At 45.6% G+C, this 27,348-nt stretch overlaps 1 protein-coding gene across 1 annotated transcript in view; it reads left to right on the plus strand.

Annotated features, from left to right (window-relative positions):
* Positions 1-27,348, plus strand: part of Grhl2 (grainyhead like transcription factor 2) — a 129,728-nt gene that overhangs the window by 89,963 nt on the left and 12,417 nt on the right. Inside the window, exons 9-14 of the mRNA XM_021216524.1 lie at positions 4,027-4,185; positions 11,918-12,005; positions 12,411-12,550; positions 14,224-14,255; positions 19,782-19,876; positions 22,842-22,927. Coding sequence (XP_021072183.1) covers positions 4,027-4,185; positions 11,918-12,005; positions 12,411-12,550; positions 14,224-14,255; positions 19,782-19,876; positions 22,842-22,927 — 600 coding nt within the window. The remainder of the gene's footprint in view (positions 1-4,026; positions 4,186-11,917; positions 12,006-12,410; positions 12,551-14,223; positions 14,256-19,781; positions 19,877-22,841; positions 22,928-27,348) is intronic.

The raw sequence follows: 27,348 nt of genomic DNA on the forward strand, positions 1-27,348 counted from the left end.
CTGCCTGCCTGCCTGCCTGCCTGCCTGCCTGCCTGCCTGCCTGCCAGCCTGCCTGCCTGCCTGCCTGCCTGCCTGCCTGCCAGCCTGCCTGCCAGCCTGCCTGCCTGTCTGCCTGCCTGCCTGCCTGCCTGCCTGCTGTGCTGGCCCGGGAGATGTGGCACAGAAAACAGACTCCTGTGGTTTACCTTTTATGGGATCAGGATGCCACCCTGGGCCTTCTGTGGAGACCCTTTCTGTTTTAAAGAGCATTGAATCTAAATATCTCCAGATAGAGCTCAGTTGGCTTTTAGGAATCTTGTGTCCTGGGTGACTGAGTTTTATAGCCATTCCAAGGACGATTGAGTCTATTGTAGTACATTGCCAGTGAGAGTCTGTTGCCTCATCATTGGCTTTAGATGACTAGGCGACTTAAGTGGTCCTTCCTTGTAAATAGCCATGATCTGTTGCTCTAGCTCTTAGGTCAGACTTAGAGCTGACAGACCATAATTAGCATTTCTTCCTACCTATCCTACAGACCCACCCTGAATGGTGGCCAAATCAGTGAGTTAGCCATGAAAGCTCAGTCAGGTCGGGCATATCCACCAGAACCCTGGCTTTTCTACGAGGCAGACCTTTTGATGAGGGTGGGGACAGTCAGGATTGAGGTCCTGGTGGATTATCAGGAAGATCTCTGAAATGCATAGCCAGGATTAGGGACAAGCACACAGTTCAGCAGAGTGAGTATTTAATTTGCTAACACAAAACTATATTCTGGCCAAGATCATCCCATTGCCAGCAATAAAACAAGTCAAGTGTTCCAAGAAAAGGACACCTCCTTCCTGACCTTCGGATCAGTGGTCAATGAAGCTATTGTCATCTTTAAGATACCACATGCTTCTCTCACCCCACCTCACCCCTGCCTTCATGGTTGCAGGGCCCAGAGCTTATATATTTGTGCTGCCATGGCCTCAGGGGACTTAAGACATTTGAAGATCTCTGCTGCTTAAATGAGTGTTAAGTAAAATATCTCTGCCATTTAGGGACTTTCCAAGGCTGGAGGTAGCATTTTCTGTTACTGTGATTGTTATCTATACAATGTTTCTCCTCTGGAGGCTTGGTAGGTGAATCCTCCTTGCAATAGACTTTCTTAGCAGCCTTTACCACTCAGGCATTTACATCTTAAGTTGATCTCATCTCCCCACCCCATCCCCACCTTTCCCCGTTAAAGCCTAGAGTCTCTGTGGCTTATATTTCACCAATGTCCTCCAGGCTGAGGACTCGGTTCTGTGTTCCTGGGGCCTCTCTCCTCACATCTCTTGGACCTCACCACTGCCTGAGAACTTGTTGCATCCGACTTGAACTGTTAGCTCTATGACGTAGACTTGCCTTATCTCTTATTTCTAATGTCTAACACCATTTGATCCACTGTGTGTTTCTATGGATACCTATAGACTGAATAAATGAAGGAAAAGAATGAATGAGTGAATGAGTATATATATTTAAAGGTATCTTGTCTTCTATATTTAAAATACACAACATGATATTGCAGGGTATGTATAAAGAGTGAGTGAGGTAGGGAAATGAAAACATGCTTTACCTTATACATTTATTCTTTCCCTTCATGTATGTGTGTGTACCTGTGCCTCTGTCTGGGTGTAAAGGAACTAAAATTAATTCATTCTTGTTGGGCATGGGGGATCTGCCTGTAATTCTAATTCTAGAGAGGCTTCATCAGGCGAAGCACCACAAGTTTAATACCAGCCTGGTCAAATACTGACTTCCAAGTTCCCGGTGACCTTGGGCTACATAGAAGGACCCTGCCTCAAAGCCAAACAAACAGGAAAACTTTATATTTAACACGTCTCTCAAAGCACCTGCACATTATGTCTTGTGGAGGGGACCTTCAGAATTTGTTTGTTTTTGGTGGTGGCTGGAAAGATGGAGCCCCTGGCTCAGCAGGCAGAGTTGCTGTAATTAGCACATCACTGAAACTTGTCAACTGTCCTGGGCAGTTGATGGGCGTCTTACCTGAAGGAGGAGCTCCCAGATACAGAGACTTAAAGCTCTGGCAATGAGGTGCCTGGTGCTGTAAATTACCAAAAGCCTGAAGGGCTTCAAACAGAGCAGCCCAGAACGTAGGAAGAGATCTAAGACGGCCTCTCTTCCTGCAACCTAGATATCCTCCCAAGGGCTGTCCTGGAACTCACTCTCTAGACCAGGCTGGCCTCAAACACAGAAATCCGCCTGCCTCTGCCTCCCAGGTGCTGAGATTAAAGGTGTGTGCCTGGCTCTAGTTGTTGACGTCCCTTAAAAGCCTGGGGAACAACACTTTTGATTATACATAATAATATATGTCCTGGTTTCCTGTAACCACTTGTCGCCAGTGTTCTCTGGTTCCCATGAGAATCACCGTTGAATGGTGTTCCTTTTGTGTCTCAGTGACCAGAACACGTGATTCAGAGTAATGAGAGAAGGTGTTTCGTTTGTCTTTCTTTGCCCAGAGTTTCGGAAGGTCTCAGTCCACTGTGGATGGGAGGCCTCACAGCAGGAGTTTGGCAGGGGCTGTCTGTAACCTTCAAAGGCCCAGAGACCTAGTTCCCAGCCAGGCTTCCTCCTAAAGGCTGCACTCACTCAAGTCTCGGGGGCATTGCAGATCCAAACCTAGACAGACGGACACACCGTTGTGTACCGTGAGGGTCCCTCCAGTCCATGTGCTTCCATCCTCTGTCTCTACCAGTTCTTTATAATGAAACTTGGTTTTGCTTTTCCCATTAGTCAAATAAAACCCTTAAAAACAGATTGAAATTTCTACCCTATTGGAATGGTGGTATTTCTAGTGTATGTTTTTTTAAATTTTGGTTTTGCTTTTGTTTTTTTGCTTGAAGGTTTTTAAAATTTTTCTGTTGCACCTCTTGCTGCCACATGCTGTAAGAGGGGGGCTTTGTTTGTTCCCTTCAAGCCCAATGGACATAATCTTGCTACATTTCCCAGGTTGTACTCGGCCCCGCGATCCTCCCGACTCACCTATGATTACTGGGGTTACAGGTGTGCGCCACTACTCTAGTTACTAGGAGGAGGCTGACTCTGTGGCTTAGCCCCTCCTCATTCATTCCTTGCCTTTGCCAGCTTCTTACTGCTTTATAACTTGGAATAGATTAGGATTTAGATTTTCTTGTGCGGAAAGAGGGCTTACAGATACTTTAATGTGAACATTGAGAGCTGAAAGTATTGCATGTTTTAGATAAGACCCTTCAGCTGTTCACAGCTAGAGCCAAGGTCGAGGTCAGTCATTCGTCCATTTATCTTGGGTTCAGTGTCAGTTCTTTGCTAGGCATTGCGTTAGGGACCAATGATGTTAAATAATACAATATTATTCCAGACATCATGCTTCCCAGGCAATGAAGAAAGTCTACACAAACATAAACAGGTTTCAGTGCTATGGTATTAAAAAAGGAAGTTTTTTCTTATTTAATTTTTATCCTGAAGGTCAGAGGTTAGGGAAAGTTATAACTATTAGAAGTGACAACTTTTTAAATTAATTGAATAGTTTAATTTACGCGTGTGTGCCTGGGTGTATATATGTGCACCATGTGTATGCAGGAGCCTCTGGAGGCCCCGTATCCCCTGGAACTGGAGTGACAACAGTTGTGACACCATGTGGCTGGCTCCTGGCAATCAAATCCTAGTCTTCCACAAAGGAGCAAACGCCCTTAAACTGCCGAGCCCTTTCCCTCACCTAGAAGTGGTGATTTTGATATATTGAGAAAATAATGTTTTACTAACCTCACTTATGATTAAGGTTTTGCTGATGTACATTCTAGGAGGTCACTTAAATTGTCTATTTCAAGGTCATATGTGAAAGCGAATTGCTTACAAATTTTGCGCCATGTGATTTGCACCTGGCCACCTTCTGTGGGAGAGCACTGGGTATTTCTCAGTTGTCCTTACAGGTCCGCGTGGGACCCTCACTTCGTGCCTGCTCACGTCTCTCCTGGGGAGTCCACTATATGGCAGTTGTGAACTTACCTCCCTCTCTCCCTCCTTCAGATTTTTATCACCGTGAATTGCTTGAGTACAGATTTCTCCTCCCAAAAGGGTGTAAAAGGACTTCCCCTGATGATTCAGATCGACACGTACAGCTACAACAACCGCAGCAATAAACCCATCCACAGAGCATACTGCCAGATCAAGGTCTTCTGCGACAAGGTGAGCCAGCATGGCAGTCTGTCACGAAGAGACTGTTAGGATGAACTGATTTCTTTAACGGCTGTCTTCCCTTGTCACGTTTTCTTGTCTAGCCGTGTCTAGAGAGTCATTTGGCTATCACATGGAAGGGAAGTTTTCCATTCAAGTCCTGGTGTGTGTTAGGGAGCCACCAGTCCATTGCCCTTTGTTTTGGCTCTTGCTGGTTTTTTTGTTTGTTTGTTTGTTTGTTTCCTACCAGTTTTAGTATTAATTCAATGACTGGCATTCCTCTATGGCTTAGTGTTCTCAGGTTGCTAAAACAAAGTACCCCAGGTTAGGTGGTGTGAGCATTAGAAACTTATTTATGGTTCTGGAGGATAAAAACCTAGGATCAATGAGTGCAGTCCCTGGGAGGGTCATCTTGGCTGCCAGGAGCCATCCTGCTCCCTTGGCCTCACATGGGGGAGAAAGAGAAGAGCTCCCCCGTGTGTCTTTTCACTGTCATAGCATCAGTAATAAGCCTTATGACCTCAGCAGTGTCACGTCAGCACAGAGGCTGGGTAGAGGGGAGATTCAGTTTGTAGTATACCGTGCTTTGGTGAACATGCAGCTGAAATGACAGATCTAGACCTTTCATTGGGTGTAGATAATATTCTAGAACATATCATGGTAGTCTTTGCCATTTGATGTATGACATGGGGCCTCACCTAGAATTTTTGGGAGTAGATATCACACCTACATAATAAGTTCACTACTTCTTACACACTCAGCATGCAGTGCTGTCATGTCCAAGATCAGACCAGCTTCCCTATGGACAATGAATGAACACACAAAGCTATCACCACCCTGCAGATGAAAAACAGCCCAGCAGCATCTCAAGGTGAGCCAATGCATCAAACAACAGGAGAGGTGGGGTCAACAGGGACCTGAAAAGCATGTGCCCGAGAATTGAAATGTGCTGGAACTCAGGCAAGAGCTAGAGATGAAAACTCAACTCTTTCAGAAGATTATGCTGTCAGCAACCATGCCTGAGCCATGTGACAAGTAAAGTCATAAGGACAGTTAGGAAAAGAGGACAGATTTCAAAGATGGAAGGAAGTTATGCAGGAGAAGACTGAAAATGTCAGAGGATAGAGCTAAAGACGATCCAGGAGTCACAGACAGTGATCATCGAGAAAAACAACAACAACAACAACAACCAAGCAACGGAATGAAGCAAATGTGAAAGATGCTGCAGTAGAACACGCCACGAGAGTGCTGACCACGTCCTCGACAAACCAGCTCAGGCTAACTATATGAAGTGACAGCTGTCAGCCTTTTATCTCAGTGACTGGGAGGCAAAGGCAAGCAGATCTCTGTGAGCTTAAGGCCAACCTGGTCTACATTTGTGTTCAGGATAGCCAAGTGTACATAGTGAGACGCTATCTCAGGGGGAGGGAGGAGGGAGGGAGGGAGTGAAGGAAGGAAGGAAGGAAGGAAGGAAGGAAGGAAGGAAGGAAGGAAGGAAGGAAGGAAGGAAGAATAGCTTTCATACATTGAAAAGACAGAAAACTTTTCTTGGCTTCTAACAGTTAGGGACAATAAGGAGATTTTTATCATCAATTTTTTTTTTTTTTTTGAACAGTAATCCTATACTAGGAGAAAACAGTTGCCTGAATAAAATAAAATAAAATAAAATAAAATAAACATGGCCAAGGACTTTATTTCTAGCCAAATTAACTCCAGTGTAAACAAATATAGAAAAATCACAAACTTCAAATAAAACATAAACAACAATGTAACAACCCACGCACTGTGAGTCTTCCTTCTTTGGAAATCTAGTAGGCAATAAACTTTAGACACAGAATGTAAAAACACAGGCGATACACTGGTGGTGAGGACTGATCACATGTATCTATAATTCCAACTGAGTGATGGGAGAGTGGTCACTGGATGACTATTAAAAAGCTCAATAAGGGCTGGTGAGATGGCTCAGTGGGTAAGAGCACCTGACTGCTCTTCCAAAGGTCCAGAGTTCAAATCCCAGCAACCACATGGTGGCTCACAACCACCCGTAACAAGACCTGATGCCCTCTTCTGGAGTGTCTGAAGACAGCTACAGTGTACTTACATATAATAAATAAATAAATCTTNAAAACAAAACAACAACTTAACCTTATGAAGCAAAGACTAGTCTAGTGCANGCCTTTAATCCCAGCACTTGGGAGGCAGAGGCAGGCAGATTTCTGAGTTCGAGGCCAGCCTGGTCTACAAAGTGAGTTCCAGGACAGCCAGGGCTATACAGAGAAACCCTGTCTCGAAAAAAACCAATAAATAAATAAATAAATAAATATAAATAAAAATAAATAAAATTAGAACTTAAAAAAAAAAAGGCTCAATAAAGGCCGGAGATGGCTCACCACATAATAGTGCTATCAATGTAAGTATGAGGATGCAGGTTCAAATCCTCAGCACCCATGTAAGAATCTGGCATACTGCATGTGCCTGTGACTTCAGTGCTGTGGGTCCCCTGAGATCCCTGACCAGCCACTCACTGTAGCTTAAATGGCAAGGTTCATTGAGAGACCTGTCCCAAGGCAATAAAGAGTATTACATGTGCTTCTCTGGCCTTGGCATGTACTGTGGTACACATGCACGCAACACATGTACATGCCAAGGTAGGTATCGAAGATGGAATTATCTCACTGGATGCTCACAGGCATGGACTGGTATCGACCCAGGCTAGGGGAAGATGAAGGGAAAGAGGCCAGTAGCCAATTCATTGCTGCCCTTCATTCTTAAAGGCCCAACAGTCTGTTGCATTGCAATGCCTGTTTTAGCTATGAAGTAGCACCAGGAGAAATGGTGAGCCAAGAACAGTGACACCAGAGAGGAAATGATCAGTGAGGGAGAAAGGAAGACACAGTCACAGAGCTGCACAGGGATGCAGGTACAGCCGTACAGCCCCAGACCTCAGGGACAGTTAGGTGGCCTCCGGAGCCCAGAGGCCAACTGACACAGCAGTCACAGTGAATGCATACACACATGTAGGTCAGAAGGCGCAAGGCGCATGGCTAGACTCACACAGCAGGCATAGATCTGTCCCAGTCAGACTCCTTGCGTGAATGACTAACTAATACACAGAAGGTCAGAATGACAACTGATCATTCAAAAAACTCCAAAAGTAAACAAACAAGCAAGCAAACACCCACACTTTCAGAAGAGAGCTGCTCTTCTATGGCTGTGAGCCTATGTCCCAGAGTCTTTAAGAGGATAAAATGGTTGATTATACTATTTGTTTGCCCGTTTAAAAACAAAGATATTTCCATTCAGCTATTCAGCCTTTCAGTGAGAGAGGATGGGAAGGGGAGGGTATGCAGTCCCTGCCAGCCCCGAAGCTTTATTTTCTGAAGTCATGTGGCAGGGCCTTTAGCCTGGAAAAGGTGGTTAGTTATAAGAACCATTTACTTGTGTAACATTGCTTGTAACATTGAAAACGGAAGCTATGTCACATTCCTAATAGCTCCTGTTTTACATGCCCTAAAGTCTTTGAAAGATGGTGGGTACATGGCTGGCACTTGTTCCACGCAGCGAGCGGTAGTGTTCCTGGTGGGTTTCTGTGTATCCCAGGGCTAAGGAGTGGGGATGCCAAGGAGTCGGGTGACCGCTCAGAGGGTTAACTGTGATTGCATCAATTACAAAAAGTAGTCTGCTGCCATATGTGTAGAAGTAATGTGTTCTGGAAGTTTTGGCTACAAATATTCCAGGAAATAAGATGACCTTGGTGGAGGGGCGTCTCTCTGTATCTCACTGAGATCCCCAAGAGAGAATACTGTGTCTCTTTTTTCCTGAATACTATACTCCACATATATAATTTTTATTTATTTATTTTTATTTTTATTTGAGTACACTGTAGCTCTCCACAGAAGAGGGCATGGGATCCTGTTGCAGATGGTTATGAGCCACCATGTGGTTGCTGGGAATTGAACTCAGGGTCTCTGGAAGAGCAGTCAGTGCTTTTAATCACTGAGCCATTTCTCCAGCCCGATTCTTTCTTTTCTTCTTTTTTAAGTAGATTGAATTCACTTTATTTTCCTTGTATGAAAACCATTATATGTGGAAGCCACAGCGGAGCCTGGGTCCTCTGAACAGAAACCCTGGTGTGAGTTTTCACAAGATGGTTAATGAACTCCTGACGAGACAACTTGATGAACACAGTCTTTCCCCAGAGGACCCAGGGTTGAGAGGCAGTAGGACTTGTAGATGGCCTTGATGAAGTTGTCCAGGTGGCAGCACAGCCTCTGGCCGATGTATAGCAGCCATTAGGACCAGACGTACGGAGCACTTTTCTGGACACAGGTGCAGAAACAATGCCAGTGCCCCTGAACTTAGGTGTGAGTGAGGTGCACCAGCACAGAACTACAGCAGCCTGCGTGGAACAAAGTGGGACTTGACAATCTTGCTCCCCTAGTACTTGCTCCACACAGGGACAATGGAAAGCTTGGTCAAGATGATATCTCCTTAGGTATTGGATACATCCTTGGACCACTTAACACCAAGTCCAACATCACCATTGAAGTCCCCAATACCAACCAAAGCCTTGAACCTGGTCCACATGGCATCTTCTGTGCTGGCATGATCTCCTTCATCCTTTAGAGATGCTCCCAGGAAAAGGTTGATAGACTAGGTTTTTTGAATGGGCAGGGAACCAGCTCATCTCCTTCAGGAGCATGGTCTTCGAGTCCTCAACCAGGTGGTTTAGCTTGGTAAAGCTTTGTCTTCAGCTTTACCAACACAAGCCCCACAGCCTCTACCACAACCTCAGTCCCAAAGACCACTGGCGAGTCCTCTGTGGTTTCCCGAGCCTGAACCCTGGGTCTTATGGGTCTTCCCTACAACCGTATCGTCTATCGTTTGGTGTTTGACAGAAGAGGAGGATGACATAGATCCTAGGTTATTCTCAGAAATAGTACAAATAAAAAAATACAAAAAAAAAAAAAAAAAAAAAAAAAAAAAAAAAAAAAAAAAAAAAAAAAAAAAGAGTAAAAACTTTTGGATGTATCCATCTGTATTCATTGCCTTTCTCGTGCTATGATAAAACCTCATGATCTCAACAACTTATGGACAAAAGAGTTTATCCTGGCTTATGAGTCCAGAGTTTTTCATGCTGGTGAAGCACCGCAGCGTGAAAATAGGAACAGGAAGATGAGAGAGATGCAGATACAACGCAGAGAAGCCTAGGATTGGAAGGGGCCGGAGCCCTTCAAGCCCACCTGGTGATGCACTTTCTCCCTGAGCACATCTGTCCGCGTAGTTCTCTGTCACTGTGGTGAAGCTGGTGACCACAGCTTGTGGGAGATGGGTTTATTTCATTTTATTCTTTCAGGTCCTAGTCCTCCACAGAGTGACGTCAGGGCAGGAGTGGAAGCATTGGCCATGGAGGACCACTGTGTCCTAACTTGCTCCCCCCTGGCTTGCTCAGCCTGATATACACCCAGGACCATGGTGACACCAAACCCAGCAGGCTGGGCCCCTTCACATCAATCAAGAGGATGCGCCACAAACATTTCCTCAGATGAGCATCTCTCAATGACCTTAGCTGTGTAAAGTTGTTCAACAAACAAACAAACAAATGAACGAACAAAAGAACAAGCGAACCACAGCAGTATTCAGACAAGTCTATATTTTTACACAACGCTAACACTTAAAAACAAAACAAAAGTTGGCTATACAAAAATAAAAAGTAAAAAGGAATTTGTGTAACCTTGGGATGTGTCTTGAGTGAGTTATAATTTGTGTGTAGACAATAAAGACCTGCACTTATTTATGTGAATTACTGAATTACACAGAGCTTCCAGCACACGGCTAAGTGCCCCATATGCACCTAGCAAGCGATGCTGCTGTTCGTTTCCTGGCGTTGAGTGATGCTGGGGCATTTAGCATTTCTCTTTGTTCAAATGCAAAGGCTCTATAAAATTTTAGGATATTTTGATGAGTATTATATAGCAGATGTATCTGTATTTCTGCATGTTGTCCTTCTTGCTGTGAATTTCCATGACCTGTAAGTATCAGTGACACTCAGGTTTTCGTGTAATAGCGTAAACACCACTAGCTCCTGCCCCCTGGTGGCTGTATGTAACAGGTGTGCTGTAATTGCCTGTGTCTCATCTGGGTGAAACATGGAACTCCCTCAAAAGCCACGGTGCTCCTGTTGATGACAAGTCCGCACTGCGTCCTAGCCTTGCTCAGAACTGGGGCTGTCCTATAAGAGTCAATGTGAACAAAAAGTATATCTCATTCTTTTTAATTCGAACCAAACCACCTGTATATTCTTAGTGCAAACCATTTCATATTTATCCATGTGTTTGAATAGATTCAAATCTTTTTCATATAGTTGGAATTTGACACTTTATGTGTCAAACGTTTGAAATATGTTCAGCAATTTTGACTTTGTCCCTTGACTTCCTTTCCTCTCTTTCCTTTTCCCTTTCCTTTCTTTTCCTTTCCTGCCCAGAGAGGAATGCATTTTATTTCGCCAAATGTGTTTTCTCTGCCAGTTTCAGGCCATTTCTGAAGGTTGAAGGTTGCTTTATGCATCACTGTTCCCAGAGGAAAGGGATTGCTAACATGGACCAAGACCTAGGGAAGAAGCTTGGGCTTGGTGTCCCATGAATGTCACCTGTCTAGGCATTGTGGGTAATTCTCCTGAAGCCAAGAGAGAAAGCAAGAGGAAACTGCTGGGATGTGTCTGACTGGGGATCAAAAGAGGAAAATAAGTTAACAAATGGCCCAAAAGAAAGATGAGCAGCGAATGGCGCAAGTGTCCAGACAGATGATCAGTAATTGAAGCAGGATTATAACTTTATGAAACTATATTAAAAAGTCACTTTATGGGCTGGAGAGATGGCTCAGTGATGCTCTTCCAGAGGTCCTAAGTTCAAATCCCAGCAACCACACGGTGGCTCACAACCATCTCTAATGAGATCTGCTGCACTCTTCTGGTGTGTATGAAGACAGCTATAGTGTACTTATATATAATAAATAAATAATTCTTAGAAAAAAAGTCAATTTACAAAGAACAGAAGTCGATGCATATGTCTTCTGTGTGGTAGGCACCATCTCTAAGCTCATAGGAGAATATCAGTCAGTCCTTTCATGTGCTGAGCAGTGTGAGCACCACTTAGAGAAGAACGCCCGTTCTTCCTGTGGTGATTTTTTTCTTTAAGTTCATAACCATATGCAGAGGAAAACTTGCACAGGGAAAGGCCATTCTATTAATAGCAGTGAGTTATTCAGCAGGTGACACTGAGTTAGAGAACTCAGCCTGCTCTTTCCTCATGGATTCAATAATCAAGTTCATGAAATAGGCAGAGACAGGAAGAGGAGGTGATCCGGGTGAGCTGACATCGCTCCAAGGTCAAAGCGCTGCACACAGATCTGTGTGTTCTCACTGCACTGCAGGGAGGGAGGCAGCCTCGGCTTCCCTGGTTCTATTTGCCATCTGCATGGCATGGGAGTGTGTGCATGTGTGTTTGTGGGCAAGCTCATGTAGATGAGTGTGTGTGTGTGCCTGAATGTGTGTGTGCATATGTTGTGTGTGTGTGTGTGCCTGAATGTGTGTGTGCATATGTTGTGTGTGTGTGTGTGTGTGCCTGAATGTGTGTGTGCATATGTTGTGTGTGTGTGTGTGCACACACACGCGCGCACGTGTGACAATATTCTTGCCTCCTCTGATAATATACCTTGGTTGGTCTCTCTTTGTTTTCCCTATCAGGGAGCAGAAAGAAAAATCCGGGATGAAGAGAGAAAGCAGAACAGGAAGAAAGGGAAGGGCCAGGCCCCTCAAACCCAGTGCAACAACTGTGAGTCACCCCTCCCCCATACTGACTGTGCTACGTGGGGGGACTGCAGCCAGCAGGGTCCAGCGAGAGGACAGACAGAAAGAAGCAGGTTGTAGGGGAAGGTGCATGCTCTTGTTCAGAGACGGGGGAACCTCCATGTGGAGCACAAACAGAAGTCTCCAGGGTCCACACAGGTCAGCGGGACGAGGAGGAAGCTTCAGTCCGTGTTGAGTGGATTCTCCTAGGATCCCATGTATCTTTTGTTGGCTTGGACTGAGGAAGGCCATTGAAAGCATGGTCACGTCTAGGGTGCTGAGAGAGCTTTGAGGGAGAATCACGGATTTTGGCTAAGACGAAGCTGATAGCTGAGAGTTCTCAGGCGTGTGTAACCCTGTTCGTGCGTGGGCTTTTTGTCTTTGCATCCAGCCTCTGATGGGAAGATGGCCGCCATACCGTTACAGAAGAAGAGTGACATCACGTACTTCAAAACCATGCCCGACCTGCACTCACAGCCTGTGCTCTTCATACCAGATGTTCACTTTGCAAACCTGCAGAGGACCGGACAGGTAAGACTGCTCTCACGCCCTCCTGGCCGACAGAGCAGACCGCAGCTCTCCTTCGAATTTAGTGGCAGAGCAAAGTCAGTATCATTCCACACAAAAGTAGGTTTTTACAGAAAAGACTGTCTTGGGAGAGAATACTGGGACTCCAAGGCAAAGAAAGGTGTAAGCTGTTACTAGAAAATTGTTGGCAAAGCCAGGGGAGAAAGTTCATCAGTTTTCTGTCGATCCGACTCTATCAGTTCACATACTGCCACCTTGTGGTGAGAGAGAACTGTATCAATAACTTCATACATTTGCCCAGTGGAGAGAAATGAAGATCTTGCAAACAAATGTTTCCTTAGTAAATTAAAAACTCTCCTTGAATGGATAAATCATTTCTCATCTGGAGGAAAAGGAGAATATTGGATACTCCTTCAAATATACAAAAACTAAGTCCTATGGTTATAATTTACAAATGAAAGGAAGGATTAGAAACCAAATAAATATTCAATAGTTATAATGCTCAATGAAAACATAAAGTTCAGCTGGGTATGGTGGCGCACACCTTTAATCCCAGCACTTGGAAGGCAGAGACAGGCGGATTTCTGAGTTCGAGGCCAGCCTGGTCTACCGAGTGAGTTCCGGGACAGCCAGGGCTAAACAGAGAGATCCTGCCTCGAAAAACCAAAAAAAAAAAGAAAAAAGAAAAAAGAAAACATAAAGTATCTAGTACTGACTGGGCAGAAGTACCCACCCCCCGAGGGCTGAGGGCTTTTCACATGCTAACTGATGCCTGGGTCCTCTGTGAGGAAGCTTTGCAGAGTTCTGAGGTGGGAGAAGTTTATTTCCTTTCTAAGATCTCCTCTCCCACGGGAGAAGTGAAAACTATGGAAAAGAAAGATGTTTCTTAGCATCAGCGACAGCTGGTTTTAGCCACACGTACTTGGGGTTTTAATTTTGCACTGATGGATTTTCCTTTGACTCAAGAGTCCTTGGGTAAAAAGACTGCTCTGAGAACTAGCATGACAGCTGCAAGTCCCCTCCCATTCTGAGTGCTGCCACTGACATCAGTCTGAAGGAGAGATGTCGCTAGCTTCTTCTCTTTCTGGAGAATGGTCTATGCAGTGATGAGGCAGCTGTCCAATCAGGATCGTGGGGCGTGTGTGTGTGTGTGTGTGTGTGTGTGTGTGTGTGTGATTCCATGTTCATGCTATAAGGTGGTAATAAATATATCCATACTTTTTGCATGGAGTAGATTTCTATCTTGTCTTATTCCATAGCAACCAAGCTATAAGAGGAAAGAGTGAATATTGTATCTTGTCCAGAGAGGACAGCCAGCAAGGGTGTGTGTGTGTGTGTGTGTGTGTGTGTGTGTGTGTGTGTGTGTGTNGTGTGTGTGTGTGTGTGTGTGTGTGTGTGTGTGTGTGTGTGTGTGTCTGCTTCCTTTTAAAAAGCGTTCAAGCATGTAGCTGTGCTTTCTATGGAATGAGGTCATCTCCACATCTTACAGAAGAGAAATAGTTGAGTCTAACTGTCCTGCTTCCCGTTACAACTGGGACTAAGTGCCTTGTCACTCTTTATAGGCTGATAGAACACACACACAGCCCTGCTAACCTTGAGAGAGTTTGCCTGTTAAGGAACTCAAGCAGACTTCCATGTTATATTCCTTTCCTTATGTGCCTTTTGTTTTCTCACAGGTCTATTACAACACAGACGATGAGCGAGAAGGGTAAGACAGCAGCCATTTCTTTCTCAAGCACTTAATATTTGTTTGTGTGGATAGCATTGGACTGTCTAACCTGGGCCACCCTGGAGTGGGGGCTTCCCACGTGCTTGTGACTTAGAACTGAGAAAGTAGCTGTGAGGTGACAAGCTTTCTCCTTACATGCTCTCCTTCTGTGCCTCCCTTCTTCCTGTGATCTGCCTGTGAATAAGTTCTAAGGTTACGAAAGTGGCCCATCTCTTCTAGAGCACTGTTTACTGAAATCTGACAGCTCGTTCCTGTTGTCTGAGCCAAATGTGAGATCTAGTTAGGACCTGGAGAGCTTTTCCTGGTTCCGCTACTGCCTGAGACAGACAGCTCCTGAAGTCCTCCCTCTGGGTAGACAACTTTGAGTGGAGCTGAGTGGGTTCACTGTCCTGTGGCTGAGCCTGCTCACTGTCCTGTAGTTTGTTTTGTTTTGTTTGGTTTTTTTTGGTTTTTTGAGACAGGGTTTCTCTGTGTAGCCCTGGCTGTCCTGCAACTCACTCTGTAGCCCAGGCTGGCCTCAAACTCAGAAATCCGCCTGCCTCTGCCTCCCGAGTGCTGGGATTAAAGGCGTGTGCCACCACTGCCCGGCTGTCCTGTGGCTTTTAGATAAGAAGTTCTCTTCCACTCTTTCCACCCGTGTCTGTGTAACAGGAATAGGAGATAGTCTCCATCTTTGCAGAGAGCATATGTCCACCTATAGATTTCATGAAAGGCCATGGAGACACTTTTTCCAGGCCACAGTAGCATCGATTCCACTTTCTTGAGCAGCAGGTGTTGAGCTGCCTTCTAGTATCTCCAAGTGATGGAATGCCCTCTGCACGGGAGGAAGCGGTTACATTGTTTCTAAGGGCTGGAGAGTTTCAGCTTTTAGAAATTAAAGGGAGGAAAACTATACCTTGGCTCAAGGTTTTTGGAACAACCAGGGGCAGATGTCAGTCAGCGTTGATCCCTCTTGTGGCCTCTGCTAGCTCCAACTTGCCCTTTGATATGCCATTTAGGGTTTCAGCCCCTTACACACACAAGTGTGCTTTACCAATCTCCTCGTGGTCTCTTGTTCTAAGTACATGCACAGTTGAGCCGGTCACAGCAGCTTCTCTCTGGTGAGCAGCTTTGCCTTCTGTCCGCTGGCTTTTGCTCTGCTCTCTGGAGAAGCCTCTTCCTCCCTCAGTGTTCAAACTTCTTTTCTTCCCTGCAACTGTTCTTAGTTAAAATAAAGTTTTGTCTTAATTTCCCTCATGGGAGACTACTAAATTTAAACAAACAAAATGCATATGGTCATTTTGCCTGTGTATGCCTATGTACCAGTTGCATGCCTGTTGCCCATGAAGGCCAGAAAAGGGCATTGGATCCCTGGAACTGGAGTTACAGGTGACTGCCAGCTTCCTTTTCCTTAGGCATGCTGGGAACTGAGCCCAGGTTCTTTGGGAGAGGAGCCCTTAACCTCCCAGCCAGCTCTCTCCAGCTAGACTTCTAAGGTTGTTTGTTTGTTTGTTTGTTTATATCATCTGGAAATTGGTTTTCAGAATAAAAGCCATGTTTAGAATTGCATGAATTATAGATTATATTGGGAGCTCTCTCATAAGCTAGGTGCTACATTTTCTCTTAAAGAATGCTAAAAATACATTCATTCTCCAATATCTATTTTATGCTCATTGTTTGCATTCATCCTATATAACTGACATCCCAAGGTCACTTCCCCAAATCATATCAGACCTAGGCCTTCTCATCTTTATGTAAGACGCTGGTGAAGGAAGTATAGCATATGTGCTGATCTCCTTCCTTGAGCAGAAGTTGGCAAGTGACAAACTGAGGGTCAGATCTTTCTTGCTGGTAATGGTAGTGGTGGGGTCCCTGGCTGGCCCAACACACACTATGCAGACCAGGCTGGCTTTGAACTCACAGAGATCGACCTGGATTCTTTCTCCTGAGTTCTGGAATTAAAGACCACCACACCCAGTCTAATCCCCAATGTTGAATGGTTTGCTGACTAAGAATGGTTTTCAGTAGTTTAAATAGCCGCCATCACATGGTGCATGAAATGAAGTTCCCCAGAGATTCTGTAAAGAATGGTCTCGAAACACAGCTGTATTATGTTAGTTCCTTTATGTGCTGTCTATGATTTCTTTGGTGATACAGCAGCAGAATTGAGTGGTTACAACAGGAATCTGAAAAACCTAAATATTGTTGGGACCTTTTCATACAAAAGCTGCCACCTTCCATCTCAAAGGAATTAATTAAAGAACTCTGCTAGGGCTGAAACTTGCCCAGGACTGAACCTCTAAAATTGCTTGTAAATTCTCTAAGTATTGATTAGAAAATCAAGCATAGTGGCTCATGCCTATAATCCCAGAAATCCAACAGCTGAGGCAGGAGGATCAAACGTTTGAGCCCAGCCTAGACTGTCTACATAGTAAAAACTCCCATATCAATGCCAAAAACAATTAGTTTGTTCTTTTTACCTTGAAATAGAAATAATTAAATTTCAGTGGTTGGAACAAACAGAAATGATTAGACCTATGAATGCTAGTCTTGAAGTCACATATTTTATAAGAGACAGCTTGGCGTCATGAGAAGGATGTTGGCTTTGAGCTCAGGAAACCCAGTCTGTCCTCTGGACTGCCCTGCATCCACATAAGACCTCATGCCAGTCTCTGGGCTGGCCTAGCGCTTAGGTCTATACTGAGAATGCTGGAGCCGGCTATCCTACAGATCTCCTATAGTCCCCAGCACTTAGCACTTCTCTTCATAGTGTGCGAGATCAAGTTCCTGGGAATCCATAGGAAAGTGTGAAGTGCCTGTGCTGGCCCAGTGTCTCCTCTCAGCCTGTCCTTCGCAAGCTGACTAAGGCCTGTAACTCCTGGCTGAGTCTCTGTCAGAGGTGCCTGTATTGTTGTATAATGATCTACTGCAAGACCTATGTTCCATACTTTCATACATCTGCTTGAGCACTGTGGACAGTTGTGGTACCTCCGTTAATGCATGGTGGGTACTTGGCTATTGCTATCTGTGAAAGTAACAGCACTCCCTGGGTACCTGGGTGTCAGCACTCCCTGGGTAACTGAGCATCAGCACTCCCTGGGTATCTGGGTGTCAGCACTCCCTGGGTAACTGAGCATCAGCACTCTCTCAGTACCTGGGCATCAGCACTCCCTGGGTATCTGGGTGTCAGCACTCCCTGGGTAACTGAGCATCAGCACTCCCTCGGTACCTGGGCATCAGCACTCCCTGGGTACCTGGGTGTCAGCACTCCCTGGGTACCTGGGCGTCAGCACTCCCTGGGTACCTGGGTACTCAGTGCTTTTGCACGCATCATTTCCATGATTTCTCCCAGATTTCCCATTATCTGCCATTGACAGCAGATAATTGAGGAATTAAGAAGCTTCTTCAAAGTCATCTAGCTGGCATGTGATAGAACCAGTGCTTACGCACAATTCCCAGCACTCACCCTTGTGCCCGTATTGCCCAGTGACCTCAGTTTTCAACCTGTGGCTGTAGAGAAGGGACAGGTGGGGAGTGGGCAGGTCCTACAGCTTAACTTTCTGCCCTTCACAGAGGCCCAGCCTCATTTCATCTCATGTGCAATGCTGGCAGGCCAGACAGATCTCTGAGCCCCGAGGACAGATGGACTGTGTGTTCATCTAGTCATGAGGAGGTACTATTGTCCCATCGGGCCCAAGCTTGTCATCCCTGTGATTTTGACTTAGCTCCGTATCCATTATGTGTGGTGCTAAAGAAGCTGGTAAATATGCCAGCAATGCGGCCAAGTATTTGGCTTCTTCTCTGTTATCTCTTTGCCCTCTAGAAGTTTTACTGTACATCCTGGGTACCTTTGTAGCCCTAATCTTGCTTCAGACCTAACACTTAGCAATACTTTCCTGATGAGTCTTAATGTCATTTACTGCTATCAAGGGTCTTCTTTACTTTGTAATTGAGCCTGTAAGCCATGGCTGACTATGCTACTGGCCTTGGGTTTCCCTACCTGATGGCCTGTGGGATGGCGTCGAGGCCAGCGAGAGCGATGCTCCGCTGCTCGCTGGTCTTTTGAAAAGTGTCATATAGTATCCCATACCTGGGCACCAGAAGCCTGCAACCTGCGCTCTGTTTTATTAGAGAGTAGGCTAGTCACAAAACTTACTGACTCCTACCGGGCTTTCAGATTTGAAAGTGTAGAGAAGCATATATGGTCTCCCAAGGGGGGAAAAAAAAATGTGGTTTATCTGAGATACTATTTTAGTGACAAAGTCTCCTGTGGCTTGGAATAAGGTGTTCTCAAAAGTTAACTGCACTGGAAAAAACACAGGTAAGTCTTGCTTGGTGAAGGAGCTTGCCTCACACAGCGTGAGGAGGAGGAAATAGTATCTGATTCTATTTCAGGCTACTTACCAGTTATTAGTGTAATGGTGCCTGGGTGCTACATGGATGGACTCCATATCTTCTAGTTCTAAGTTCATGGTCACTCCAGTTCCCAGCTGAGACAGAGTACCACAGCCTGCTGTTAACACAACGCAGAAGGCAGGACAGAGGGAGCGTGCCCTAAGTTCATTACTGCCTTCAGATGCGACTGGAGGTTTAGATTGTTTTTTCCTTGGCTGTTTTCATTGTTTGACATAGAGGAGAATGTAGTAAGAGAGCTGGCTCTTGGCTTCATTCCCTACCTTACCAGATTGCTTGGGTGGCTCTGCCGTGTACAGTCTTTACTGCTGAGCCACCTCTCCAGTCTCCTTTTAAATTTTATTAAATTAATTAATTTTATTAGACACATAATATTTGTACTTATTTATAGGGCATGGTATGACCATTTGACGGTGTACATAGTATGTAATGATCAACTTGGTGTAATTAATATTTCCAGCTCCTCAAATATTGTCATTTCTGTGTCAACAGCTTCCTCTTAAAGATAAGGAGACTAAGGTCCATGGAAATTAAGAAACATGTCCAAATTTGTACAGTAAGAAACTTTAAAAGAGGGATTTTAAGTCAGTTGAGGTGGTCTGACCCCCCTCCCCCCAGGTCTTGTCCTAACAATCCTGCTAAGTGAGCTCTCAGATACAGCTAGCTCCCTGGGCCAGCCAGTCCCTAGAGAAAGTACCATTTTCTGCAGACCTGCCTGAGATCTACACGCCTGAGATTAAGATTAGTGAATCTCCATTTCTCTTCCTCTCTAACAACTCTCCCCTTTCCATGGCGCATCTGGAATGCACAGGGACTTTGCAAACAAATGCAGAACTGTCAGAACTGACCCCACAGAGAGTGCTCAGGGCACACCACCACCATCATCTTCCAGGTGGGAGCGCTGGAGTCTTCTGTGGGAAGAGGAAAGGACAGGAGGTTGGGCTGAACCTCCCACTGTGGCAGTTAGAAAAGGCAGAACTGTAGGAAATCAGGACAGTCCCCACCGAGGTCTAGCCTGGGTCATCTCCTGCTGTGACTTGGTGTGAACTGGGGAGGACTCCCCTCACGGTGGCACTCCTTGTGTATTTAATCATTTCTGCGTGTCCTCTCCAGCGGCAGTGTCCTCGTTAAGCGGATGTTCAGGCCCATGGAAGAGGAGTTTGGCCCAACACCGTCTAAGCAGATCAAAGAAGAAAACGTAAAACGAGGTATCTCTCCATTGGACTGGCCACGGACAGGGCGTCGGGAAGGCAGGCGGTCCTGTGTCACTCCCTGTGACAGAATCATTGCTAACCCTGGTGGGCTTTCCCTCACATTGGAGGCTACAGGCTTTCTCTTGCCTTGGGGGAACAGTTACGCATCTCCCACTCATCCAGCAGTGCGGTACACAGTTCAGAGGAGACTGGCTGTGTGTGTGGCTGTACCTTCCCCCTGAACCAGTGATTCGGAATTATTCCATAGACAGAAACGGTTATGACAGGCTGGGCCCGCCCATATGTGATGGTGGCCCCCAGCTTGCCACCACGAAGTTTAACCTCCATTCCTTGGTGTCTCTTTCTCCCTGACGACTTAGGGTTGGGGTAGAGTCACACTGGTGACTGGTGTGCAGTTGTATCTCACCTACTCACTCGCAGGCTGGAGCCAGTCCAACAGCTACTTGTCAGAGCTTGTGAAACTGGCACCCACATTGCCACTAGAAATTCTCTTGGGCTGTAAGGTTTCTGAAACTGCACAGACAGAGGGCACTGTGACCTACCAGCAGTAAGAAAATTGCTGGTCCCCGTCCCCGCCAGAGGCTCTCTTTGGAGAAGGATGGAGAAGTCACTGGGCCCCTTGTTTGGTGCTCTGAGCCTGTACTTGGCCCTACTGGTCATTTGTCAGCTTCCCAAAACCACCATTACTGTCTGCTTTTCCTTGGCAGCCACTTGTCAGGGTGACAATCATTTCGTGGCTCCACAGGAAGCTGCCTGCCTTTGGCTGTAGGGAGTCTGGCATGTTTGGTGGTGGTTTCTGCTGTGGTTGGCAGGATGATTATTACCGTTGCCACACCACAGAACAGAGCTAATGAAAACTGACTCTCTGGCCAAGCCCTCCAAGTGTGTGGAGCCCAGCGTAGCCTCCGGGATAGCTGTCAGCAAGCCCGGCTGGAACTGCCCTGCCTGTCTGCTGCTCCCCCCCCCCCTTCCCAGTCCCACCCTCATATATCCCTCCCCCATTACCCTGTCTTCCTCTCAGCAGAGGCAAAGCCCCCCCCCAAAAGAAGAACCGACAGATTTGAGCACTTTCCAGCCTCCCCCCCACAGCAATATCAAAGACAATGGCTTGAACAGAGGCTGTTTATAAGTACTGCTCATTTTAATAGAATGTAATTGCAGGTTTCCCAAGGGTCAACCCAATGGAAATTGCTTTTTCCACTCTTTTTGTTGTTGAGAGCTTCCGGAAGAAATTACAGAATCTCCAGTAAATAACAGCCATCAGCTCTTCTTGAGTTTAATTTTCCTTATCTGGATGTAATTGGGATCTGCATCCTATATTTTTCTGTATATTGTTCACATTCTCTCCGTTATTGATAGCCTTTGGGTTACTAGGTAGCTTTAACTGACATGTAGGCTCTACAGTATTGCTTCAAGGGACTAAATGTGTAAATTTTTGGTGATGTAGTCAGCCTTAATTGGCATTTCATTTTTATATTTGATAAAGAAAAAGAAAGCACTGCGCTGCCCAAGTCTTTCCTCCTCCCTCCCGCTCTCCTTCCTTCCCCATATTCTAACTGAACATTCACTGGCACAGGAAGGAGTCTGGGCGACCCCTGTCAATGTGGCCTTTATAAGCACAGATTTAAGAAAGCCTTTGGGATGGAGGGGGAGGGGAGGGAGAGGGGCTGTCGGGTGTGGGTCTAGCTGATTTCATTTTTCAGTTCTGCTTTTGTTTTTCTGCTGATGGTGATGGTAGCTGGATAAATAGCAAGATTATTGTTGAGATCTAGGCTCATCAGTGTTTTGGGTTTTTTGCTTGTATTTTTTGTCCTGGGCAGTTTTCCTTAGTGTGGACAGATGAGGGGTTTCAGCTTTTTCTTCCCCTGGAAGGGAAGTTATGCCTGCTGCTAGGAGGACACTGTGACCAGGAGAAGCAGCGTCAAGGGTGGCCATGTCTGTGGGGCCCAGCGGGTACATCTGTGCCTCCCTGAGGTCCATCTACATCAGTCAGATCTGCTGCCTCTGCCATCCTGGCTTAGTCTGCACACTCTCCAATTCAGAACTCGTAGAGAAAGGAATATAAGGCTATGGTCCAGCTTGAAGGTTCAAGAACCACGACCACTTCCTGTCGGCTTCTGTAGGTTGAAGACTGGGTCTCTATCTGTGTGTGGGGCCTAGATCGAGCCTACCACACCCACCTTATTTCACGGAACCGGCAGGCAACCCTATGTGGTCGTTCCCAGTGTCTGTCTCACAGATAATCCAGACATGGAAGCCACAGCAGGGGTTGAGTTGGGCTTACACTCAGAGCTGTGATTCTCCACATCCTAAGTTCTTCCTGGTCTGTCCCCTTCCAGGCCCATTACTCAAGGTTGTCTGCCAGCCGAATCCTTCTGGTGACTTTCCTTTCTAGACAACCACTCCTGTGGTCTTCACAACTCAGAGAGCCTTGAGCCCCCACTTCCGGGCACTCTCCCCCACCTCACCTTGGCAGGACCTGGCTGGAAAGTATTGTCTCTTGCTTTCCCTTCATTGCCTTCTCAAGCCTGCCTGTCTCTCCTAGTGGACCACAAACTCCCTAACGGCTTAGACTGGGGTTAACTAGCTCGCTGCTGCAAGCTCAGCTCTTGGTATACATAGCTTGTGGCACCTAGGAGCCTTCAGTGGTATTCACTGAGCAAAGATGCAAATAGACGTTACAGGAAAGAGTAGTCAGAAAGAGACCATGTGCCCCACCCGAGAAACTCAAGCATGGATATAGGCATGAGAGCATCTACATCCCAGTAGTCATTAGCCTGTTGGCAGAGCAGATGATGTCAGCCTGACGTCCCACGTGACAGGAAGCAGAGAGCAGGTGATGTCAGCCGGACGTCCCACGTGACAGGAAGCAGAGAACGGGTGATGTCAGCCTGACGTCCCACGTGACAGGAAGCAGTCCCAAGCCTCTGCTCACTCTGGTCCTTCCCTTCTCTTGCAGTGCTTTTGTATGTGAGGAAGGAGAACGATGACGTCTTCGATGCTCTGATGCTGAAATCACCCACGGTGAAGGGTCTGATGGAAGCGGTAAGCCACAAGCCCAGCCCCCGTAATCTCCAGGAGTCCTGCCCCGTTCACCCGGGCAGAATTTATTTAGTGCAGTGCAGCCACCAGGGTGGCTCCAGCATGAGTTTTTGAAAGAAAATGAAGAGCTGAGATCTTTGGAGAGCTCTAGCTCCGGACAGGGTCTTGATGCACATGTTCAGATAGACCCTTGGTTGGTTTCAGAGTAACCGTCCCAGTCGGATGCTGTGGAGGAGGGATAAAGTGAGGTTTTTATTTATCTGTTTGCACAAAGCCAGATTAGGTGCACATGGCTTCCAAATATACACAAACCAAAACACTACAAAACCAATACACTATGGTAACATACTCCAACGTGAAGAGGACATGTTGGTTACGGGAGAAGATGTGTTGTAGAACTACGGTGGCCGGGATTGATACTCCTCATCGCTGACCTAGAACAGGGTTGCTAGCACAGCCGTGGGGAAACTTTCATTCACACACTCTTGACCCCAGCTTCGACCATGCCATGGATGAGCCACGTTCTCACACTTGCCTTGGGTATGTATGGCTGTGTAGGAGAACATAAGGGCTTTCTTTCTTTTTTTCTTCCTTCCTTCCTTTCTTCTTTCCCTCCCTCCCTCTCTCCCTCCATCCTTCCTCCTCCACTCCCTCTCTTCAGACACATTGGAAGAGGGCATCAGATCTCATTAGAGATGGTTGTGAGCCACCATGGGATTTGATCTCAGGTCCTCTGGAAGAGCAGTCAGTGCTCTTGACCACTGAGCCATCTCTCCAGCCTGGACGTAAGGGTTTTATAGTGATGGGACTCCAACAGTGTCTCTTGCCTCTCCCGGTGAACAGCTAGTCTGAGACAGATTCTGATGGGGAAACATTTGGGCTCATGGCCAAACACTGCATCTTGTGAGGGAGTTCCTATGTATAGAGCCACACCATGCAGTCGCCTACCAATCACTTTCGACTATACTTTGTGTTGATGCCCATCCATGGTAGAATGTGTTACAAACCTGTACTTCATTCTTTCTTACAGTTAGCAGAGTAATTGTTCATAGTATGGACACAACATTTATTTTTTTCGTTTATTCACGGTCTTTTTTCCTTTTGGGGGTGCTATTGTGAATGCGTTGCTATAAACATCAAGGGGCAAGTTTTTTTTTTTTTTTTTAAAGATTTATTTATTATTATATATAAGTACACTGTAGCTATCATCAGACGCACCAGAAGAGAGCATCAGATGTCATTACGGGTGATTGTGAGCCACCATGGCGTTGCTGGGATTTGAACTCAGGACCTTCAGAAGAACAGTCACTGCTCTTCCCCACTGAGACATCTCACCAGCCCCAAGGGGCTAGTTTTTGTTTGGGTATCTGTCTCCAGTTCTTTGGAGACAGTTCTATGGAGGGAGAGAGCACACAGTGGTTGCCATGGCTGGGGAACAAGAGGTAGAACCAGCTTGTCCTGCGGGACTGATGGGGGGTGCTTTAGAACCTGAGCGAGCAGTTGTGAAACACTGAATGTATGACGATTGCTTATCTCCAGCTCTTACTGATAATCATGAGAGTGTGGCCGCTGCAGGTTTCATGTCCCCAGGTCACCCTGAGCAGCCAGAGGGAGGGCTTGGTCGCTTCATGTCTATCATGATCTGTGGGGGAGCATTGATTTCTGTTCTACACAAGCCAGAAACAAACCCAGAAGTAAATGCAAGGAAGAGTATGGAATATATCCCTCATAATGAAACATTATTTTTCTTATTGTTTGTTTTTTGTTTTGTTTTGAGACCAGGTTTCACTATGTAGCCCCAGCCAGCTAGGAATTCATTGTGTAAACAATGCTGGCCTATGTAATTCATAGCCCCACCTGCCCCTGCATCATGAGCACCAGGACTAAAGGCTTATGTCACCACCACCACCACCACCACCACCACCGTCACCACCACCGGCTTCTGATTTTATACTGATAAGGGACAGATATTGCAAAGGGTCTAGAAAGGATGAGCCAAGAGATTTATTTATTTATTATTTATTTATTATCACTTATTTACTTTGGTTTTTGAGACAGACTTTCTCTGTGTAGACTTGGCTATGCAGGAACTTGTTCTGTAGACCAAGCTGACCTCACACTTACAATAGAAATCCACTTGCCTCTGCCTCCCAACTGCTGAGATTAAAGGCGTGCTTGATTACTGCCCGACTGAACCAAGATTTTTTTTTTTAAATGACCTTCCAATTGCTAAAGGATGAACAAGTGGCCTACAAAAGCCTGTAAAATATTAAGATTTCTTTGAACAGCACTGGTCATTTCCATACCCCAGTCTGGCATTTAAGAGCAGATGAAAATGATGTTTACGGACATGTCTGAAGGTTATTTCAAGTTTGTGCCGAGTCCTTCCTGCAGGACATGTAGATTTTGCTGAGAATCTAAGCTGACCTTGATTCTTGCTTCAGCTTCCTGAGCTCTGATATTATGGGATTGTAGGCACATACCACCAGGCCTTGCAGGAATCCATTTATATCCAGTTCCTCAGGACATTCTGCAGGGTGGGTAGTACAGATCTAAACCAGGTCTAAACTGCTGTGCTATGCTGGGATCATTCTGGGTTTGGTTGTTGGTGTCTTCTTGTTTCCTTCCATAACATCTGGCCAGTTTCAAAAATGCTCTGCAAACGTGCTCTCATTGTACCACTGTGGAACCAAAGGTCACCTCTCTCTCCAACGGCAGCTCAACACCGTTGGCCTACACTTCCCTTGATCCCATTCAAGGGGATCTCCTCACACTTGCATTGTTTTGGCAGATGGCGATAGTAGATGAGACAAGGTCCACGGTCCCTTTGAGCTGCAAGGTGGAGTCAGGCTCACTCCATGGCTCTGGTCAGATTCTTCAGGCAATTCTGGCTTCATCTCTGCTTCCTTAAAGTCCCAACACAATCTGTGCCTGCTTCTCCAGTGTTGTATTGAGGAAGGTGGTCAAGGGCTCTTTCAGGGCTCCGGATATATGGGCTGACAGTAAGCTATAAACTGCACCTTTAGGAGCTAGAGGGGCGCCATGGAAGACCACAGAACTTCAGCATGGTTGTGTCTTTTGAAGAACATTAGATCTTGCTAACGTAGTTCTAGCGTGATATTACTTGGGTCTCTGTAAGGTGAGAAAACACTGGAATGTGGATCCTCTGAGGACTTTTTATTACACTCACACTTACCAGTACATGTTTGATGTTATAATATATATGTGCATGTATATGTAATATACATATATAACATTAATATGTATTCATATCTGCATATATATGTATTGACATATAAATTATACATTCATCTCTCCATATCTAGAATTCATTCCACAACACTCCATAGTACCAAACTTTTATATAAAATGGCATATTTCTCTGTACTTCCTTCCAAATGCTTTAAACTATCCCTAGTTTACACTACCTAATGAATGTAAATAGCATTGATTAGCAAATAATGACCAAAAACATCCTGTACATATTTAGTAGAACACATAACTTTTATAAAATACTTTTTATCTTTGGCCAGTTAGACCTGTGGGTGCTGAACCTGCAGTTACAGAAGGCAGACTGTGTGTGTATGTGTGTGCGTGAATAATTTTTTATTAATACATACACACACATACACACACACATATATATTAATAGTGGCATAAATATGGGTGATATGTGTTTGTGCAAAATATGCCCACATGTGTAAATGTGTAAATACTACCGTTTAGTGGTCACTATTATAGTCTTTGGCTTCAGAAAACTTCTGTTCAAAATCTGGCAGTATTCCTTAGCAGCTAGGCAATGTTTCTTAGCCTGCTGTTCATTCCTAAAATGGAAACAATATGATAATCTGGCTCCCAGGGCCATGGTGAGAACTGAGACGGTGCCAGCAGGCAGCTCTCTCTGGCCCCAGTGAGCCATAATGACGGCACTGCCTGCTTTGGTTTGTTTGTTTGTTTGTTTTTAGCAAACCAGGCTTTTGAGTATGAACCAGCGTCAGAAAACACACAGTACTGTTCAGATTCTGGGTCCTCAAATTGTCTAAGAGTATGGAAAGTTCTTTTGGATCATAAATCCATTGTATAAGTAGACAGTAACCTGCCCTTGTGAAGTGTCTGCCAAGGTGGGGGATGGAGGAGCGTGGTGGGGGAGGGGATTGGGAATGTTCCTGAGTCAGAGGATGACACTGCACCTGAGGGATGGACTTTACATGTCAGTTTGTCCAGTGTCCCACAGAAAGCTAGCCCTCAACACAATATGGCAGTGTGACCCTTGACCTTCATATTTTGTTTTGAGTCAATTCAGAATAATGCTGTCATTTAAAGTTTATTATTTTTTTGTGACAACTGAAAGTCTTGCAGGGAAAATAAAAACTGATCAAGTGAGGATGGAAAACCCCTGAAGGAAGCTTCTTTAGGTGAGAGAC

Source organism: Mus pahari, chromosome 17, assembly GCF_900095145.1.
Source record: "Mus pahari chromosome 17, PAHARI_EIJ_v1.1, whole genome shotgun sequence".
NCBI lineage: Eukaryota > Metazoa > Chordata > Mammalia > Rodentia > Muridae > Mus > Mus pahari.